Here is a 20,458-nt window from a genome sequence, read left to right as displayed (position 1 = left end):
CCTCGCCAGTCACCGCTGCAGAAGGGCTCAGTTTGGGCAGGTTAAATCATTGAACGGGTATCTCTGCGACGAATGAATGTTGTTATATACATAGAGATGCCTGATAGCATCTTTTACAGACTTCCTGGCATACTATTTAGCCAGGAGAAGTCATTGACATCAAATGATATTGCATCCATGTCAAATGCTGCGTCTTGTGCCATATATGTGAAAGGCATGTCGAAGGTCTCCTGTTCGCTGGGAATAGCTGGTACAGCTGTGTTCGCTTCGGAGTTGGGAAGCGTCTGCGGTTGAGGTTGCTCCTGGAACATCTTGGTCGATAAGATCTGGAGTGCTGCAGCACATCTCTTGGGCGAAGGTCCGAGGCTTTCGTGATCGTGTAGAAGGGCCATGGCCTGATTCCAGGATTTGGAAATGTCGAGGGAAGAGAAGACTGTTGGACGTAGTCTGGCTGCAATGAGAACCGTGGCGGCTGTGTAGATGTAGAACACCCGATACCACCAAGCGGGAAGAAGACCGAGCGTGCCGTCGTGTCGTTGGAATTGTACAATGACTGAGATGAGGCTTTGCGCTGCCTCGACGCAGACCATGGCGCACTGCTGCATAACGCGAGATGAGAGGTCGTCGTGAGCTTGTGCCGAGTCGGGGCATTGAGACAAACAGAAGCGTGTGAGCATTGGTCTCAGAAGCAACATTCTAGCGTGGAGAAGTCTGGTAATGTGTCAGGGGCGAGTCCTCACTTCGAAGCCTGAAGACTTACCGTATCCGAAGGATGACAGCCTGTCTACGAAAGACTTCATCTAACTGGGTCACTGGCTCAGCCATGGCCAAGAACGATGGTGTGTTCTTTTCCCATTTAGTGAGGCGCTGGTCTAGCTGCAAGGCAACACCCAGATCAACTTCATGTCGTTCTTGAGAGTGCTGGCCTAGATGAGTGGGTGACGTGGGAGACTTCAATCTAGGCGAAGCGGTATAGAATGCAAGAACCGCTTGATTGATGACCTCGTACAGTTCTAGCGATTTCACGAAGAAGCCCTGATACCTGAGACGATGCAATTCAACAGGGTTTCCGCCCTGAGAGTCTCCGTCCGGTATCGAAGGGAGAACTACAGTCGATGCCAGATGATCTGAGATCATTGCTGGTCGACCGTGGGTAATGGCAATCATCCTGGGCGATGGTGTAAGCTACATGAATTCATAGTGAGCGAGACTGTGAACTCACCGATCCATGAGGATGCAGCCATGCCATATTCGTCGGACCAAGTCCCTCTCGGGCTCACTTGAAAGTTCCAATGCTGTCTCCGGCAGGTGTAGCCCCAGGCCCTGTGCAATCCTTACGCAAGACCCCACGATCATCCAAGTCTGGTGAGGATTATTTGTGCTTTGCAGGTATTGGCTCATGATAAGCAAACACTGGATGAGTTCAACAGACCCTGTATCCCAAAGACTAAGCTGCAAGAGGTCCTGAGCACGTGTGAAGTACCCTTGACTTGATGAGTCCCTTTGCTCAGGCGGCATGGACTCAATCAGCTGCGTAGAGAGAGCGAATATGATGTTAAGTATGCTCACGAATACTCGTTCATCGGCGTCAAGTGATGTACCAGCGAAGAGAGCGCGATACGAATGGTCAAACCGTTGGCGGTCCAGAAAGGGATACAGAGGATCAACATAGTACCAGTATAGGTCCATCAAGTGGTCTGCCTGCTTACGCGCCGGAAGCACGTAGTCAGCTTGCCCCCCTGGGCCTCCTCCATTCAAAGGGAGTGATGACTTGAAGATAGAGCCCCTTGGTCCTCTAGTCTCCGTTGCCGATCCCAACCTGGCATCTATCGCTGCCTTGATCTGGTTGGTAAACGAGCCCGCACTGCTGCTACCGAAATACTCGCCAGTTACTGTGCCATCCTCTCGCACAGTTGTCATCGAATCCACGACCGAGGGACTTGCATCGGACGGGGTGATGGGATGGCGATCCATCCGGCCTCGCCTTGTCAGGTCTGGACCGGACGATGTCGTTGACTTTGGCGTGGCATTGGGCCGGGGGCCAGGAGGCAGAGGAGGCTGCGCAAAGGTTGCTTCTGGGGTATGAAGGATGTTCGGCAACGTCATCTGAGGGTTGCCCGGGCTGACATCTGAGGTCCTTTCCCTAGCAGGAAGCGGCTTCTCTGGGGTTTCGGAGCTGTAGGTACAGCCATTTCTCAGGTCCGTCCTCTTCCAGCAATTTCCGCATGCTGTATCGCAGCGTTAGCATGCGCATAATCAGATGACTTCAGCTTCGGAAGAGACGAAACGTTCTAGAAGCCGCCGCAGTAGACTTCTGCTTCCGTGCCGAACCCCACCAGCCAAGCTTCGGAGCACATCAGACTGGCCGGACGAGACCACTCACCGAGAACTCACCTGGGCGCGCCCCATCGCATTTCACTTTCCTCCTTCGACATGCCTCGCATGCGACATCGATTTTGATCCGCTTCGGCTTGGGCTCCATTGTTTTCTCCATCCCGCCGCTGGCCATGCTTGGAACGATAGCGGGCGCACGCACGTGGGGATCGGTATCTCAACGCGCAGAGCCCCCCTCCCGAGAGACGAGGAGTCCTCTCGGAATGACGTGGTGAGCGGCTCGGAAGCAGGTAGACACTGGAGGCTAAGTCTAATCATGGACCTCGGACACCACTCGTCAAAGCAAGATAGGAGATTGCGGGGAGAATAAGCAAAGTTCGGGGTCGGACAGGAATGTTTGGATGGAGAAGAAGGACAATTTCTGGGAGCGCCGCCGAGTTCCGACGCGAGTTGAAGAAGCTTGGGAGACTCTCGAAGAAAGCAGTGGGTCACAAGACGCATTAGGCGGAGCACGGAAAATGGAATGATCTTTGATTCGTTTAGTCTAGTCTTCCGGATGTTGTCCGAGTCATGTCCGGGGTTATCCACTGACTACGGAAACCACACTAGCTTATCTTCTCATGCCCTCCCATTGAACAGCTCCGTCCACCGCGTGTTGCCAAGCGGGCCGTGACTTCACAAATACTTCAGCCTCCGGCGTCAGGTTGGATCTTGTTCCGAGACTGGTCAGCGCCGTGCTTCGATTCGCCTATCCGAACCTGTGCATTACGGATACATACCCACCGTCCAGGAGACTCGTCCGGATGAGAAGAAACTGCCCCTGCGCCGATGCGGGGGCCGTCCACAGTGGGGTCCCGCAGACGCGACAGAACGCCTTTTCTTTGGCTAGGCCGCTCGAAGTGTTGTTGAGTGTGAAGTGGGAAACGAGGTCTGAACCGGTTGTAATAGCTACGGATTTATGAGTGAATTTGGCAATCTGCATTGCGTCAGCTCTTTTTGGGGGCTGTATCGCGTAATCATCTCTGCACTTACCACTTGATGCGTGCCTCCGGCGCCTTTGCAGCAGTGGTCACAAAAACATGTGAATATGGTTACAGGGTTTGACGAGATAGACACAAGAATGCCACCGCAAAGGCACGATCCAGAGAAGGATGACATATTCGGTGTACTGCTTAACGCGAAAACAAATTCAAAGATTGCAACGGGGGGATTGGCTTTGAGTTATATAATTTTCTCCGAGCTCTTTTCGCCTTCAGCGTCAAGACAGCACATAGCTTTCGACTTGAGACTTAGAAGACACGTATTTTGCAATCTCTCATGCCGCAGGTATAAGGCAGATATCAGTGGAAAAAGTTCTAAAAAGGTTTGAACATCATTATGCGAACAGAACTTTGTCAATTAAGGCTAGAGGAGCTTTGGGAATCGCTCTTTCGCTACCTTGTATGCTATTTGCATGCAGCAACCGCAACTCTAGACCTTTCTATCCGCAACGTTTTCAACCTCCACAAAATCGTCCTTCAATTTCTCGTTTCCAACACCGCTGATGCCAAGTGAATGGTTCTTGCCGTCGAAAACTTCGGCAATCTGCTCCAGAGTCCTTCCCTTCGTCTCGGGGAAGAGGAACCAAATCAAGACCAGGAGAATTGCTAAGATGCAACAGAAGACAATGTAATACATCCAGCCCAGGTTTGCCATACCGATGGGGTTAAGGAATTGTCCGATAATGAGACCAATGAAGGTTGATCCCAAGGAAATCGTCAAGCCTCTTCCGCGAAGCGTGTACGGCATGATCTCGACGGGGTAGGCCATGAGCAACGGCGACCAGGCGATGTCGTAGAAGAAGTAGTAGATGAAAATAAATGCCACCACCGTGTAGCCAGCTTTCTCATCCTTTGTCCTCGCAAACACGCTGGTGAGGATAGTCCAGATGACGTAGCAGACCAGCATGCCGGCGGTTGAAATCAAGAAGAGCTTCCGACGGCCAATGCGGTCCACCATCATCGCACCCGCAAACACGGCGGCGATCCAGTTGAAGACCTGAAGAAGGCCGTTGATGAGCGCTTGGTCCTTGGTTGCGGTGATTCCAACGGTGTTCAGCACGAGGGTAAGGTAGTACGAGATGACGCCGCTGCCAGACTGTTACGAGTTAGCTACCGTTCCCCAGACATGGATTTGCAGGGATTAACGACATACCCATTGAGCACCAATACCAACGATAACTGCAATCAGAGTTCGCCGACGGTTGGGCCCAGTCTTGAGAAGGTCAAGGTAGGAAGACTCCTTGGATGCCTCCATCTCGATACGGAGGTTCTCCTCAATCTCCTTGATTTCGTAGTCGACAAGAAGCGCGGATGAATCGCCGCCGGCGTGGTAGCGGGTGATGACCTCGCGGGCAACATCGGTCTTGCCATTGGCAACCAGCCATCTTGGTGACTCGGGAACAAAGTAGAAGAATACACACTGAATTGCGGGAAGAGCACCCTGCAAGATTGATGGGATTCTCCAACTCCATGTTGAGGGCAAGCGGAAGGTTCCATCTGCACACGGTTAACTAAAGAAGAATGTAGTTCAGGGGTGAAGAGCCTACAGGTGGACCATGCGGCGAGAATCGCCCCAAAGAAGAAGAATGTGTTGTAAAGCGCACTGATCTTGCCTCGCTGAGTCGGGTAGGCGAGCTCAGTGACGAGAATAGGCGCGGGCTGCGCGATGAACGCAGTCGCGGCACCAAGGAGCCAACGAGATACGATGAACATGGGCAAGCTGACACTGGCACCCTGCAGGGCGGCGCCCAGAAGGAGGAGGAAAAACCCAATCCACATCGGTGTCTTTCTACCATACTTGTCCGCCAGCCATGTTACAGGAACCAGACCCATGATCTTGCCGATGGGGTACACGGCGTTCATCGTGCCGAGGATCGGTGCGCTTGGATGACCAAAGTAGCCGCGCCATTGCTCAATCGTCTGCAGCCCGTTCATCATGGCACCGTCGAAGCCCACCGAGGCAGACGAAAACATCGGAACCAGAAGGGTCAGGTTGAGCAGAAGCAAGTGCTTGGTGCGGTACCATGGTGCAGGGTTTTCGGGCAGGACCTTGAGCTGATGTTAGAGTTCGTCATCGCAGAGAGTTGAGGCATGTCATCTGGTGGAGTTTCGGGTGTCGAGGGGAGCAATGACTAGAAACGTACTGCTGTCAAGTCAGAGCCGACGGCCTGTTCGGCCGTCTTCTTTGTAGTCTTTGACTTGAGAAAGCCCATCTTGAATGTGGTCGGGCTACACTGAGATTGTAATGGAACTCCGTTGCAATCGACTTTTGGATCAGTGAAGTCGCCGAACCAAGGACCATTCCAAGGCTCATCAGAGGTTGGAGAAGGAAGACGCGAGATATATGCAAACTCAGTCAAGTCGTGATTATGACTGGGGAACGGAACAGTGTCCGCTACATCCACCGCCCTTGTCTACCCCAGCCGTCCCCCAAACCATCTGCAATTTTCCCCACGGGTGGTGGATTCTTCCCCAACTTGGCGCGTTGGCTAGCTTGATTTAGTGGCTAGCCTGCGGTCCCGGGAATACGGGTTCTTTGACGGAACTCGGGAGTCGGATGACAGGTGGGCTGAGATAAACTCCAAGGAGGCTAGGACTTAAGTCATTTGTTAACGCCGCACGCATTCTGCGGATCATCGGTGAGAGATGGTGAAGCTTCAGAGTCAGGTGACCTTCACCGACGGGTAGCCGCCCCCAGCATACACGTTTTCCGGAACGTTCCCCGGGGACGGTCCCCGAACACTCTTTCGCGTGCGGTCAGACTCTATGACATCGACACTAGCGAGTCACGGCAGAGATTCTCGAACCCAAAAAGCTCCCCGAGGCCTCTGCGAAGCGGGTTCTGAAACGGTTCTGCGGGGGAGTCGGGGGATCAGTGCTGCATGATAATTAAACTCGAGATCCCCATCCCCCTCAACTTCCGTCGCTCCTCTCCCCGACACGAGATGCTTCCGAAAGACGAGGTTCCAACCGGCCATCTATCGTCGCAATGGACCCACCGCCGAAGAGGATGAGAATGGATGCCGGTCGGGGTCTCCCCGACATGGGACATATGTCCGGCGGCGGCTCTCCTCCCGTGCCTCGTCCTGGCGTCGATCAGGCGCACGCCGAGCAAGCTGATCCCAGGATCCCGAAGCAGAGAACGTGGTCGCGCGCGTCATCCGCCTGCCAGACTTGTCGCGGACGCAAGACAAAGTGCGATAACGAGCGCCCAATATGCGGCTACTGTAGGAGGGTCGGCGCAACATGCACTTATATCGAGGACTCGGCCCCGGCAATGTCGTTGTAAGTTGACCCTACACTAGCATGGCCTACAAACTCTGTCCAGTGCCATTGTGCCATATTTGGCATCGCGCAGATGACATATATCAGTGTGGTACTAATGGGTCGCGGCTGGTCACCAGATGCCAAGGCGTTGGGCCACGGCTGCTTGGGGCAATAGAGAACTTAACCAACCTGATCCAACGGAACGAGGAGAACTTTCGTGCCATTCCTCAGCTGAGTCGAGACTTGTCTCGTGACTCTAGCGACTACCCAGACAGCCCAACAGCGCCCAGCGGACGGCAAGACAATTTCAACCTTTTCACGGGCCAAGACGGCAACGGCCATGATGGAACTAAGAAAGCGGGCCACCCTTCGCTTTCGGAAACCGCTGGCCTCGACTCGGTGTTAGAGTGGCCGATATTTCCCAAACCGGTGCCTTTCGCGATAGACCCCTTCAGCCATGCCTCTCCACGTGGGGAGGTGTTCTCCCCGAGATCCCCACCAGCGATGGAGTTCTATGAGCTTTCTAGACTCGTTGACCTGTTTCTGGCTAACGTTCATCCCATGAATCCCGTCATCGACGTGTCTATGCTTCGCCAGATGTTGAAGCAAGTCGCCGAGAACGGGCCTGACTGGTCAGCTGCTACGTGCTTAGTCGCGCTTACATGCGCCCTGGGAGCTATATCCCAACGGCCGGGGCAGAGGACACCGAGCGGGACACCACGTGGCTACTCGGTTGAGCCCAACCGTCATCTCGCCTCGCGGTACTGGTCTGTTGCGGAGAAACGTCTTGGCTTTTCCATGGGCCAGCCCGGGTGGGAGTCAGTACAGTGTCTGTGTCTTGCAGGGTAAGCGGTCGCTCCCGTATGTTTGACAAATAGGATAGACAGGGCTGACTGATTCAGCATTTGGCACATGTACAACATGGATCCCTTACAAGCATGGAAATGCTTCAGCATGGCGAGCAACACATGGTACACCACCTCGCTCACCAGCAAGTAAGGCTACGATCTCTTCGGTACGGAGTCGCACGAGGCTGACTTGTGTGCTCAGATTGACCTTGCCCGGAAAGGCAGAAACCCCTGAGTACCCTCAATCTCTCTCGCTAGAACAGATACTGTACTTCACATGTTACAAGTCTGAATCGTGAGTTCTTGATCCCCGTATCTCGTATCTCTATCACATTTCCAGCCAGCTGACACGATTGCAGAGAACTTGCTTTTGAGCTTTCTCTGCCGGGCTCGATTCTTGCCGGCATAGATTATCCCTACAACTTTCCCGCTCCACCAACGCTGGGGGTGATGAATCTAGACAACAAGGCACTGATGATGGAGCAAAGATCCTGGTACTACTATCTCGCGGAGATTGCCGCGAGACAGCTGATGAATCGCATTGTGAAAGCCCAGCGACGTTCCCCTCCACACCCCACAGAGCATGGCATAGATCGGATGCTTGAAGTATTTGAGGTATTCGATGCCCAGTTGACGGATTGGTACGAGTCTTTGCCTCCTCCGATCTCATTCCAAATACCCAACGGTGAGATTGCGCCACTGGCGGATGATCTATGTCAAATGCTCCGCGGACGCTATCTGACAATGCGAGAGTTGCTTTGTCGACCGTTTGTAAGGCTAGCTTCGACTATTTCGATTGGCATCACAGTGTCGGAGCACATGGTCACCAGGGTAGCTGAAATCGCTTCAAGGGGTCTTCAGTATTGCTTATTCAGGATCCAAGCCACATCTTCCACTCCTCATCATGGCCTCTGGCTGCAGCTCAGGGGGTTTGTCACTTGTTCTTTGATTTTGACCGCGGCAGAGCGGGCGCAATCCATCCCTTCTTTAAACATGCCTACAGTGGTTGTGTATCCTCAGAACTGGAAGAGAACCATCCTAGCACAGAAGGAGATCCTATCAAATTGCTGGGAATACGAGGAGGGAGGAATAAGTGACTGTGCAAGGGTCTTGGATTGGGCACTTGCCAAGTTTTCAATGTAGCATATTGTACCAACAGCTCTATTTTACAAATGGCGATAGCTGTATTTATGTGAATGTGCATGGCAGGACCATGTCGCGATGTTGCAGCTACTGCAGGGCATCAGGTTCCTCTCACATGACAGGCGTTCCACGTTGCCTTGTATTCAATATTAGGTTAACGAACTAGACTCAGACAGGCCTATGAATGTCATTTTGCTAGGCGCCACCGCTGTATCTGAGCGACGCTAGTCGAAAGGTTTTCGGGGACGCGAAGTTGTCGATCTTTAACGTTGAACCGGAATCCTTTGCCGTCGGGGAGTCGGCCTGACTGAGTCACAACGGCCACTCGCGAGGTCCTTCTGCCGACATTAGCGCGACCGTTGAACTTTGGCAGGCAGATTTTCTACGATCAGACCGGGCTTGGCCGTCCGGGGTTAGCAGACACAAGCAGCGCGATTACCGCGAGCGGACCCGAGACCCGAGATGCAAGACCTTATGTGCGTGGCATGTTCGCAAGGTTTTCCCACGTCTGCGGCCATGCAGTCGGGGCAAATGTCCGACGTTGTCTTTGTTTCCGGCTAGGGCCTTGCCAAGCGATCGGCCCGTCTCCCCGAGTTATCCGTCGGCTTAGCTCCCCGTCTGCAAGCTCCGGGGAACGATTAGGTGCGCCGTTAACTCAGGATCCAAAGCTTTTGATCGCCTACACAGAGACCTACAAGAACCATCGATGTTTTTCTCAATAAAAAGTAAGGTTAAGACGGGAGTTCCGAAACTCAGACGGGTCCCCCCACGGACCAACTGACATGTGTCATTGGCTTCTCCCCTCGCCGTTGAATTGCGGCGCACGGGCGGCACAAAAGTTGGGATTGAGAGATGATCGAACTATTCTGGAATCTGCCTTTCTGGGTGTCTGCTCGGTTTTGTAAACGAGAGAGTAATCTGGCCTGTGTGGAGAACTTCTTTCAAGAGACGTAAAGACAACACAAGTCGCCCTGCACAGTCATCACTATGAACATCCCAATGGCTTTCTGTACCTCAAAACCCGAAGACAGTGAAAAGTCGACTGAGGACAGCCGAGAGTAGAGCGTGTTACCTTTCTTCATTGCGTAAACACCGATCGATAGCAGGTGTTCGCTGACTCCCACTCCGTCAGCTTTGTACATGTAGTGCAGGCATTGTCCATCCGTATTAGCATCTTACAATCTCTTCTGCCACTTTCTTCCACGCCGTCGTGACCCCTAGAGACAGACTTGCGTGGGTAGTTTAATAAATTCTTCTCGATCCGATTCTTGAATACCAAAATCATATACTGTGGTTCTCTGGACAAACCAGCTGCAGCTTGGAAGGCTGAAAACCGCGGTTGTAGCTAAACTCATGACCTCTAAACGGATAAATGTATGGGAATCCAATGTGGCACAGGGAATATTCTCCCATGGCAACGGCTTTCCTCCCAAATTCATCGTGGCCCTGCTCCCTGGTCCATGGGCTGTGTGCAGCTCAGCCTCCACGCCTACACATGAGCCTAGACGTCTCCGTGCTGTAGCTTCTTCAAACCGTCAGTTGAACTCCAACCTATGTCGACGTGCTGCCATTCAGCATCAAAGTGGCCTTCGGTGGAGAGTACCCATGCATCTAGTTTGTGCAAACGACTGAGCTCTCGGCATAGAATCCACTTGTGAAGACCAGTAGTCCAGTCGTAGGCTACATTTAGCAAGTAGTCTCCCGCCTCCAGGCCGGCTTTGGCCATTCCACGTTCCACGCTCAAAATTTGCCCTTTGTCAGTCCAAACCGTGTCACCATTTCTTCCAGCGACTTTCATGACCAGGACGTTGCACATCAATGAGCCTCTCGGTGATAGATAGCGTTTAGCGACGGGTTTCTTGTGCCATGAAGAGCCGACGCAGTTGGACGTTTCTTTAGTCGCCGGCATCCAGCATCTGCCTTCTTCCTTAGACGAGCGCCGGGAGAGCAGTATGTCTGTGTCCACTCCCACGGAGGCTGCCAGTCCCGCCAGCACGTCAGCCAAACTCATAGTGTAATCCACTTTGACCGTATTGAGTGGATCAAGGAGTCCCAGTACTCCGTACAATGAGTCGTTCTCCAAGGCGGCCTCTCGGTGGGCTGTGGCCCTGAAGGCATCCCCGACTGTTATTTCGTCACTCCACGCCTCTGTGCCCATCCACTCCGCGTGTTCTGTGGTGTCGCACGCAGAATACCCTGTATTGTACATGAACATGCCTTCGGTTGTGATGCTCACTGGCAAGGAGACTGTGCCTGTCGCCATATGCACTGGGTCCATAATGGCATATCTGGTTACTGGTGAGTTATCCTCAAAGGATACCAGGGTTGCCACTCTACTGGCAGACAGTACTTGTCCTGTCCCCGTCAAGAATTCCAGGCAGCTGGATGCCATCGCCTCTTGCCAGGTCCATACTCTGCCCATCCACTCAGAGGACATCAAGTTTTGCTCCAGCTCCATCACATGTTCCCTGAAGTACTCCTAGTCCCAGGGCCCGTCTGTTTCCAGCAAATCTTTTGGCACTTGCCTCTCAATTTCGGGAATAAGCGCAAGCGTCCTTTGGGCTACTCTGTACTTTTCTCTCATCGCTGGAATCTGTTGGCCTTTGTGCTCCCCACAAGACTGGTCAAAACATCTTTGATCCATCCAGAGGTGTTTGCAATCCCTTACGACTGCTTCCCTGACTGCAGTCATTAATTCAGGCTTCCACTGGCTCCATACGCAGCTGAGAGCCACATAGGGCTGCCCGTGAGCCTCAACAACTTCATCATCATCCAAATCCAGAAGTTTATCGCCACGCATTCAACGGTCCGTGCATTGGTGTGTTCGTTGAGCGGTATCTGGTCCCGTGGCTGTGGCAGTCCTTTCCTCATCTCTACAAGCAGCAGTCTTTTCCCTGCGTAGGTGCCTATTACGGTCGTACATGAAGCTGCGTGACCAATCTCGATGCGTTATAGCTCGCGCGGCAAGCAAGGCGACCTGCTCCCCTGGATAGGCTGTTACCCCGCCTGGGAAGTTATCCGGTGCTTCGTCTCGATTCCACTCACCGACGCGCGCTCCGGCGTGACGTACATTCTGTTCATTCCCAGGATTTTTGAATAGGCGTCCTGCCTCTTCCCGGAATGCCGTGACATTGTGTATAGCTGCCTCATTCTGAGGCTCCCACACACGCCTTCTTCGCAACTCCACCAACCACACTTAGTCTCCCCATCGCTCAGCCGACTCTCTCTCCTTTCCTTTGCGAACCTACATTCCACCTCCTCCCAGGGAGAACTACGCGTTCGTTGCATCATGTAACGCCCCCGATGTGCGGAAGTCGGGTCAACGCCCGTGGCAATCACCGCGTACGTGCCGTTCTCCTCCCTCATTTCAGTTTCTCCTTCCATGTCCTGATTGCCTAGACCGGTACTAGAAAACCGGCAAGCTATTTGTGGACAGCGTTGCCTGGTGAGATTTATGGCCTCTAGTTATGTACAGCTGTCGCGTCACCGGCCGCTGACAGATCTTTTGATGGTATTTCGGGTGAGATGCTGCGAATCGATGGGGGACTTTGCGCGGCTAACAATGCAAAGAGTAAAATGGGGATTAGAGACCTCGCAGTAAGCAAAGGACAAAAAGGACGAAACGAAACGAGAATAGGAAACAGGCTGAGGTGGGCGAATACAAGAAGTAGATGATGACATCGGCAGGCCCAAAGAGGGGTAGTAGCAAGTAGGAGCAATGTGCACATCTCTTTCGCGACCAATTAGTAGGAGAAGTGGCTTAGTGGTCAATTCCTCCAGTGGTTGTGTCTTTTAACGTTAGAAGAAGGATGCCAAGTTGTGTAAGGATGGACAAGATGTTTTCTCGGCATGTCCAAGCTCCGGTTGCTCATCGCGTCTGAAATGCCTCTACGTGAGACAAAGGTAACTTACCTTCGAGAAGCTATCGCACCCAACGAGGAGGGGTACGTCCGGCGTACTTATTCGTCCGCTGCCAACGGATAGTTGAGCCCAGCCCCTGTTCATGGTTCCTCTCCACCTCTCCAACGGGTGGCACCGAATATCAGCTCCTGGATGTGGTAGTCCGTATCCGAGTGGGGCCGAAGCCGTATGTGTATCTTCGACACCGAAACCATCTCTCTGATCGGAGTTCGGCACGGAGTAGCCTTTGACCGCTACGACGAAAACGGTTGGCTCAGCTGATTGACAACGAGAAGTTGGTCTTTGACGAGGTGATGACTTCATTTTTACATCAGCTGTCGCGGCGAAACGGAGCTTACAGACACCGACGCCGGCACCGACTCTCCGTCCTCCGATGTCGTGAGAAACAAAGGTCTCTTCATATATCATCGACTTATGATGAGATCCCATTAGAGAATACCAGCCTAAGGACACAATAATCAAGTTTGAATCCTCAGAAGCATGGGCAGAATCGATACTCACATTCACGCTCTTCCTCCTGCGTACGCCGCTGCTGTTGAAGCGGCCGGGGGCGATCCATCAGGCTTCCCCTCGCCAGATTGGTCCTTGGAAGCTACCTTCAGCTCAATGAACACAATTAACACATCCATCGGTAATTAAGCCAACTGAATATACCTTAATTCACATACTAAGATCTTTTCCATAGCGATATTGTCAGTGTCGGCGCCGGGACCCTCCATCGCTGGCACAGGTGCCGCGGGCCGCAAGCTGACTCGAGATCTGAACCAGCATCTGGGCAACCTTACTACGAACCCAAAATCCGAGCATAGACTCGGGTTCTTCGGGGCGCTTCCAGATTGGCAAGATGTCGAAGGCACTCTCGCTGAGCTCGACTTTCTTTTCGGGGAACAGAAGCTCTGTTTCGGCGTTACAGTCTTCACGTCTTACGGTGACAGACTGCTCGGCCACCCATCCTTCAAGCCGATCTGGCAGAAGCTTCAGGCCTACAAGGCGTTAGTGTTCACGCACCCAACGTCCCTCGATGTGACACCCAAGTTCATTGCGGACAACCTCCCGCAACCCATCGTCGACTATCCCATGGCAACCACCCGCATGGCGGTAGACCTGGTCTTGACTGGAACACTGCATTCCTGTCCCGACGTCGACGTCATTTTGTCCCATGCTGGAGGCACTCTGCCCTTCCTTGCGAATAGGGTTATGGGTTCCTTGAGGATACCCTCAGTCGAAGAGATGGGTTCAACCGACTTCGACAAGGCCGAAGCTGACTTTGCTCGCTTCTACTACGATACGGCCTTGAGTACTAGTCCAGCCCAGCTACTTGGCTTGCTTGAATCTGCAGACCCATCGCATGTTCTATTTGGATCCGACTTTCCTTACTGCCCCCAGCCCGTAGTTGAGATGCAAACTCGGCTCTACGACAACTTCGTTGATACCAACCCCCGAGGGGCGGTGATCAATCCTGATGTTCTTCGACAAAACTCGAAGACTCTTCTAACCAAGCACCAGCAAAATTGCAAGATAAACTGGAACTACGATGCTAGCACTGGGAGGGAGACAAATATTTGAGGTCGTCTAAGTAGATTGAGCAACTCATCGAATAGTCTATGGGTAATCGCTTGCGTTATGATATGCGTCTGTTGAATGCTTCCGCCTTTGGCATCCTGCTCTCCCCAGTCTACTCAGCATCAACCCACTCAAAGGGCAACTCGCCCTGTTGGAGTCTGTCAAATCTCTCCCGCTCCTCGGGCGACATGTCGGCGCGCAAAGCAGCCGCCTCGGCGCTCAGGTCGTCCACCTCCACATCAGCCATGGCATCTTCCAGCCCAGAAGCTCCCTCCTCGTGCTCCACTTCATCGTCGCTGTCATCCATTTCGAAGTCATCATCATCCGCGTCGTCAGCATCATCCGCGTCGCCAACGTCCTGCGCGATGCGCCTTCGCTCCTCCTCCTGGACCCGACGGCGATAGGCCTGCAGCGCGACAATGCACTCATCGTGGCGGAAGTCGTGGCTCGGCCACCCATGCGCGAGGTAGATCTCCCGGGGCTCGGCAAGATTGTCCCTCGGACCGAGAACCTCGGCGTCCAGCTCCTCGGTGGGCGGCAGCGGGATGAGGTTCTGGCCCAGCTCTGGAATCAGCTGGGCGAAGTAATCAACCACAGAGTACGACTGAACGGTCCGCCACGGCTTGTTACGCGGTACCTTGCCGACCTCGTAAATCTTTTCTCTGAACGGGGACAAAATTCCCCGAGTGCAGTCCACGATCCACCAGTACGGAACCGAGGTCGTCGATCCCCAGCGCTCGCCGTGAGTGAGTGCGACGACGTCCGGAGGCAGGTCCATCGGCCCAGCTGGGGTCGAGCTCATCGGCAGAGCAGCGAGCTCGAGAAGGCCCGCGTCGCCGCGGTCGGACCACTGGGTGAAGTCGCCCATGTGACGGAGGTAGCGCACGGCTTTGGAGTGTGGTGCGACGTTCCAAGGACCTGGACGCGGTCCGTCGTGCATCGGTCTCGGGTAGGGGAGATGGCGCAGCAAGTCGATGACAGTCTCGGAGCGTCTCAAGGCGCGAAGGGCGCCGACGTCGAGCTCGGCATCGGTCCAGCCGCCTGGGGGAGGGAAGTCGATGTATGAGGCTGGGATGTATGCCGAGAGGGTGAGGATGCGGTAATATTCCGTGAGCCCCGCGACCACATCGTCACGATTGTACGTGCAGTTGAGAGGGTGGTGGTTTGTTGGGAGGAGCATAGTGTTGTTGGCTAATTGACTTGAACCGACGATAAAGGCGGATGAGGCAAAGGCCTTGGACCGCAGAAATAAATGTGACACAGTTGAAGGAGTGAGAGTTAAACCGTCTACCGCTATTTTGGCGGCGATCGTGACAAGATGCACTGTTTGCTGCCTGTCTGAACTTCACGCGACGCGTTTGCTGTGTTGTACACCCCGCTCTGGACCACGGTCTAGCAAGCCTGGCTCGGCGAAACTATTGGTGAATGGTGGTCTATTTTCAGAGGGTGGCGCGGGAACATGCAGATATCTTTTCCCTAAACCAGTCGACCAACCGGCGGTTCATCCAGCTAACTGACAAGGGTTTGATAGGCTGGTTTGACAGGGGCCTTTCAGATATGATGCGCAATCGATCTCACCTCATATGGGATTTTTGACTTAAATCTCATATCAAGAAGTGTTGAACGTAGTATAAAGACGTCCCAGAATGACTTTCTTCATTTTTTTCGATCATGATATCTAAGTAGACCAAAGTAGGCGTGGTTCATTGACACTTTGAATCCCTTCAAAAAAACACGGCCCCACCCGGCGGCCCACCTCTTCGAACCCCGGCATGGCGACAGAAGCAAAGACCCTCTGCTACGTTCCTGCAGCTCGAAAAAGACGCAGCGAGACAATCACGGAACAACAGTGTTTCTCTTATCTGTTTCAACATCTTTTGATGACCGATTAGAGCATCCTGGAGATGAAGAGGTTCACGAAGAACTACATGAGATCGACCCTGTGGCGTATGAGATCAACTGCTGGGTCAATCGTTCGCTCGAACCTGTCGATGGTATGTAGTCGAATGCCATGTTTCCACATGAGTAAAAAGGTCTCATATTTGGTAGATATTTCGCCATTCCTTGCCGTGTTTGCAAATCGTAATGAGGTTGATTCATTGGCGAGGGCTCTGGAGGAGTTGCATGAGAAAAGACCGAATTATACCAACAATATGCGCAACACACTAGCACTGTTGTTACTGCGAAACCGCAATGCAAAGGTGTTGAAGTGGTTGTTGAGCGAAGGTATTTCATGTTACGAATCTACTTTTGAAGACGAAGCAATTCGCGTGAAGAAGGACAAGGATCCAGAAACGTGGAAAGTTCTCAAGGAGAGCGACTATGTGCCAAAGCTGGAGTAGAGAAAAAAGGGCGGCCCTTTGAAGAGAAGTGAACTACTTACTTGAAAAAATCGTTGATTTCTATGGATGAGTGAATGGGATGAGGATAGCTGAGACAATAGCGACATATCTGAATGGTGGGCTTGTTTATAACAAGCTTGGATCCATTCAAAAATCATCATCGCCTCTTAAATAGATAGAAATGACCATGGCATAGGCATGTAATTTATCATTATGCAGTCTGACTTCTTGTTTTCTGAAAGCAAAAAAGTGTCTTCGAATCGTGCAGTACATCCGCCGTCTCGATGGTCAGCCTAGCTAAGTTGTGCAGCAGCCCAGTTCCTCATTCTCTTGGTCGCATCCCCAACACGCCTGATGTTCCCTTCGAGTAAGATGAAATCATGACCCTCATGCTCTGATAACTCAACAAGCAGGTCTAGATCATTCTTACTGCAGCTTACATACTCCGAAAACGATCGAATGTCGTCCCTGAATGCCTCCTGCTGACCTCCAGTAATGTACAGACTCTTCGTTGCGTTGGAGATGTCATCAACCCATCCGAGATCTCCATCCATGGGCATAGCCAAAGCCAAGTCGCTCTCATCGGACTTGCTCTTGGCAGGGAAACGGGGGTGAAGCAGCTCGGCGGTCGCACCATGCATGCATGTCGTCGTGAGCATGTCCACGTAGTTGTTCTCCTGGAAGGACGGCGTTGTAGTCTTGCTTGTGAGCCACGGTGAGACGAGGAACACGCCAGCGAGTCGTCCGCTGAGGTTGACTGGTGCGATCTCCAACTGTGCTGGAAGACAAAGGTGGCGGGCGACCAAAAGAGCCAAGTTGCCTCCCGCCGAGTCACCGCCGATGATAAGATTGTCTGGCCTGACGCCAGATTGCAGCAGGTGGTTAAGGGCAGCGACGCCCTGGCGGAGCTGGGTGGGATACCTCGCTTCGGGCACAAGAGTGTACTGAAGGATAGCCACCGCCACTTCCGCCTTCTCTCCTGGACCGCCGGCGACGTATGCCTCCCAACACCACTCGACGTGACCAGGGAGTAGCGGAACGACGTAGCCGCCCCCGTGAAAGAAGAGCACGAATTTCTTCGCTTTCTTGCGGTTACCGAGCCACATGATTGAGCCGTCATTCGCCGGAAGCATCTCGACATCTCGCTTCAGCTTTTCAGCAAGCTGTGGATTAGCAAGGCGCTTCTTCTCGATCCAAGTCTCGTACGTCTTGAGAGTAGGCGGCTGCAAGAACTGGATTTCCCGGGCTTTCATGGACCCAAGTACGAAGCGATAAAACGCGCAGAAGGCGAAGAGGCGGAGGGACATGCCTCTCGCGATTGCGAATGGTAGACCATAGCAAAAGTTCCAAACCAGCTGGAATGGGGCTACGAGTCCAGATTGTCAACTCAAGTTCATCGTAAATTCATCACGAAAGCATACCTCGGAACAAAAGCCGCAAGAGCAGATCTCGCATTTCCCCAAGCGATAGTTGGGGCCTAGACGATCGTGCAGACATCTTCAATGACTGGCTCTCGAAAACGCGTCAACGAGCTGCAATTGGAAGTGGTGATTTGGGTTCGTCTGGTGTCAAACAGAAGCTTCGCCTACCCAAGCCAGTGGGAGGGAAATGTGGGCAAATAGGCAGCAAAGAGTAAGCTAACAGTACGGTACAGAATTTCGGGCGACCTTCTCGCGTCTTCGGTTGAATCAAACAAAGCGTTTTGACCTGAGGAAACAGGAGGAGTGTCGCCCAGAATGTCACTGACATGTCTGTCCGCAGAGGCACGGGCTTGGGGGAAAATGTGTCAAACCCAACTACCGACCGTCCTGACCGAGGCATAAACCAGGGACCAGAGCTGCGTTAACAAACCTTCGCACTCGTTTACCGTCGCATACTATCTAGATCTGCGTGGCATCTGAGCAATCGCATCGTCCCGTTTGGGTTAGAGCGCCGTCTCCAGCCGCGCAAAACGCTCAATGGTCCCCTCATTTGATGTGCAGCGAACCAATGCACGGATGCTGCAACTTCATGCTCTGGCACATCCTCGGTGAGAGATTGGCCAGTTCGATCTCATGGCGCGGCTTGGGGACCTCGGCTCAGCTTCCCGGAATATGGTTTGCAGGGGTTGGAGTTGCTTCTGCTCTGGGTTGAAACGTGATCGTTTCGACTACAAGACTGGAGAAGTAGCCCGCGATGATACTTGGAGCATCAACGAGGACGACGAAAATCATCCGACTATTTTCAGTTTCCGTATACTGATTCAATTGTGAACTACAACGATGGCTTTCTCACGAGAAGGTTTTACGGTCGATGTTATTGCCCAATGGGTGAGGAAATCAGTACTCAACCCGTTTCTATCAATACCAATTGCCGCCGGGCTAGCAGTGGCCGCAGCGCAAGGTCACGGAGCAATTGGGATTTCCGGAGTTAAACCCGAAAATGTTCGCAAGCTAGCCTACATCGCTGCGCTCGCTAGTCTTGTTCTCTCGACGACGGAATATCTCAACAAATGGTCGGCAAACAACTGGGTGACGGACAACAAGTGGGACTGGGACCGAGAAATCATCGTTGTCACCGGCGGCAGCAGCGGCATTGGCGCAAGCATCATCAAGCACATCTTTGCCAGAAACCCAAAAGCGACAATTGTCGTGGTAGATTTGGCCCCGTTATCATGGGAACCACCCAAGGGCTCCAAGCTTCACTACTTCAAGTGTGACCTGACCGATACCGCGGCACTGAAGACGCTGTGCACTCTCATTCGAACCCAGGTTGGGGATCCTACGGTTCTTATCAACAATGCCGGCATCGCGCGGGGAGCAACAATTATGGAAGGCTCATATGCTGACATTGAGCTTACGGTGAAGACGAATCTCATCGCGCCCTTCTTGCTGACGAAGGAGTTCCTGCCGTATATGGTCCGTAGGAATCATGGACATATCGTTAACATCGGTTCAATGAGTTCGGTGGTCCCACCCGTCAGAATCGCAGATTATTCTGCAACCAAAGCAGGACTGACTGCCATGCATGAGGTGAGTTTATGACAGAATACTGCCTGAGTTCAGTGCTCAACTAACGGACTTAGTCTTTACAACTGGAGTTGAAGTACATCCACAAAGCACTGAAAGTTCGTCAAACCCTTGGAATCTTCGGCTTTATTAGGACACCACTCGTTCCGTTCAATCCTGGGCAACCGCATTTCGTTATGCCGCTACTTCACGTTGATACCGTTGGTGAGGCAATCGTCAACGGTCTTTACAGCGGATACGGCGGGACTATCTACCTACCCAGAATCATGTCTTTGGTGACTGCACTCGTAAGTTGTGACCCATACCATGGAAACATAGCACAAGACTGACACTATCAAACAGAGAGCAGGTCCGGAATGGATATGGCGCCTAGCGCGAGAGACGACCGCCAGTGCAAAGGATATTCCTTACACCCCCCGCCAGAAGATCAATGACTTGACGGGCACGTTTGACTTGGAAGAGGCTAGCAAGGCAAAGACCAACGGGGTCAAGAACGAGGAGCTTTAATCATCGAAGCATTGCACAAATGTAACTATGTATATTCTGTTCACAAATGCCACATCTCGTGAGCTCTAGCCCTACTCAGTGAATGCCAATTGCGAGAGACCAGCCGTCAAGCTGCCAAGTCTTCAGTTCAATCATTCAGCTCGGCTATTGAGCCGAGATGATGTAAAGCGGGGGACAGGGACGAAATCGAGATGAACTAATCGGGGCCTTCGACTCATCATTCCTCCGACCTTCCGGTCCTCCAACGGTTACACTTTTCCATTGAGGCTAATGGAAGATGCCTAGTCGTTGCCATTGACCAATGGAGTGATAATCAATTCATTGCACTAGCAGACCCAGCAACGGTTTCCCCTCACCTTCCTGGTCAGAGCTCCCCCGCTCATCGGCTCAGTTGTGCGAGTCGTTCCGCCACGCGATGAACACTGGCCGTTTCACAAGCCCGCCAATAGTTCAGACTTTCAGCGGAAGATCGCACGGATGTGCTG

At 52.8% G+C, this 20,458-nt stretch overlaps 7 protein-coding genes across 7 annotated transcripts; 3 read left to right on the top strand and 4 right to left on the bottom strand.

The window, feature by feature from the left end:
- Positions 1-113: 113 nt before the first annotated feature.
- Positions 114-2,509, bottom strand: GCG54_00007631 (Pyrrolocin cluster transcription factor fsdR; the record flags this gene model as incomplete). Its single annotated transcript, XM_045407609.1, has 4 exons — positions 114-711; positions 761-1,168; positions 1,223-2,228; positions 2,395-2,509. The coding sequence occupies 4 exons, from the start codon at positions 2,507-2,509 to the stop codon at positions 114-116; spliced, it is 2,127 nt and encodes a 708-aa protein (XP_045267054.1).
- A 435-nt stretch (positions 2,510-2,944) lies between these two features.
- On the bottom strand, positions 2,945-3,492 carry GCG54_00007630 (uncharacterized protein; the record flags this gene model as incomplete). Its single annotated transcript, XM_045407608.1, has 3 exons — positions 2,945-3,071; positions 3,114-3,310; positions 3,367-3,492. The coding sequence occupies 3 exons, from the start codon at positions 3,490-3,492 to the stop codon at positions 2,945-2,947; spliced, it is 450 nt and encodes a 149-aa protein (XP_045267053.1).
- A 312-nt stretch (positions 3,493-3,804) lies between these two features.
- GCG54_00007629 (Sugar transporter STL1) lies at positions 3,805-5,587 on the bottom strand (the record flags this gene model as incomplete). Its single annotated transcript, XM_045407607.1, has 4 exons — positions 3,805-4,470; positions 4,528-4,871; positions 4,922-5,429; positions 5,519-5,587. The coding sequence occupies 4 exons, from the start codon at positions 5,585-5,587 to the stop codon at positions 3,805-3,807; spliced, it is 1,587 nt and encodes a 528-aa protein (XP_045267052.1).
- A 776-nt stretch (positions 5,588-6,363) lies between these two features.
- On the top strand, positions 6,364-8,632 carry GCG54_00007628 (uncharacterized protein; the record flags this gene model as incomplete). Its single annotated transcript, XM_045407606.1, has 5 exons — positions 6,364-6,659; positions 6,779-7,486; positions 7,544-7,636; positions 7,692-7,784; positions 7,849-8,632. The coding sequence occupies 5 exons, from the start codon at positions 6,364-6,366 to the stop codon at positions 8,630-8,632; spliced, it is 1,974 nt and encodes a 657-aa protein (XP_045267051.1).
- A 4,401-nt stretch (positions 8,633-13,033) lies between these two features.
- Positions 13,034-14,119, top strand: GCG54_00007627 (Decarboxylase yanB; the record flags this gene model as incomplete). Its single annotated transcript, XM_045407605.1, has 2 exons — positions 13,034-13,184; positions 13,239-14,119. 2 exons carry the CDS (start codon positions 13,034-13,036, stop codon positions 14,117-14,119), a joined length of 1,032 nt encoding a protein of 343 aa, XP_045267050.1.
- Positions 14,120-14,228: 109 nt separating this feature from the next.
- Positions 14,229-17,955, bottom strand: GCG54_00007626 (putative alpha/beta hydrolase; the record flags this gene model as incomplete). The annotated part of the gene is made up of 3 exons (XM_045407604.1): positions 14,229-15,307; positions 16,808-17,824; positions 17,880-17,955. The coding sequence occupies 3 exons, from the start codon at positions 17,953-17,955 to the stop codon at positions 14,229-14,231; spliced, it is 2,172 nt and encodes a 723-aa protein (XP_045267049.1).
- A 764-nt stretch (positions 17,956-18,719) lies between these two features.
- Positions 18,720-19,973, top strand: GCG54_00007625 (Short-chain dehydrogenase/reductase family 16C member 6; the record flags this gene model as incomplete). Its single annotated transcript, XM_045407603.1, has 3 exons — positions 18,720-19,469; positions 19,523-19,753; positions 19,809-19,973. The coding sequence occupies 3 exons, from the start codon at positions 18,720-18,722 to the stop codon at positions 19,971-19,973; spliced, it is 1,146 nt and encodes a 381-aa protein (XP_045267048.1).
- Positions 19,974-20,458: the final 485 nt, after the last annotated feature.

This window comes from Colletotrichum gloeosporioides (assembly GCF_011800055.1).
Source record: "Colletotrichum gloeosporioides strain Lc1 chromosome Unknown consensus_27, whole genome shotgun sequence".
In the NCBI taxonomy this organism is placed as follows: Eukaryota; Fungi; Ascomycota; class Sordariomycetes; order Glomerellales; family Glomerellaceae; genus Colletotrichum; species Colletotrichum gloeosporioides.
The sequence above is the reverse complement of the archived record's forward strand: the minus strand, read 5'-3'. Positions and strand labels throughout refer to the sequence as shown.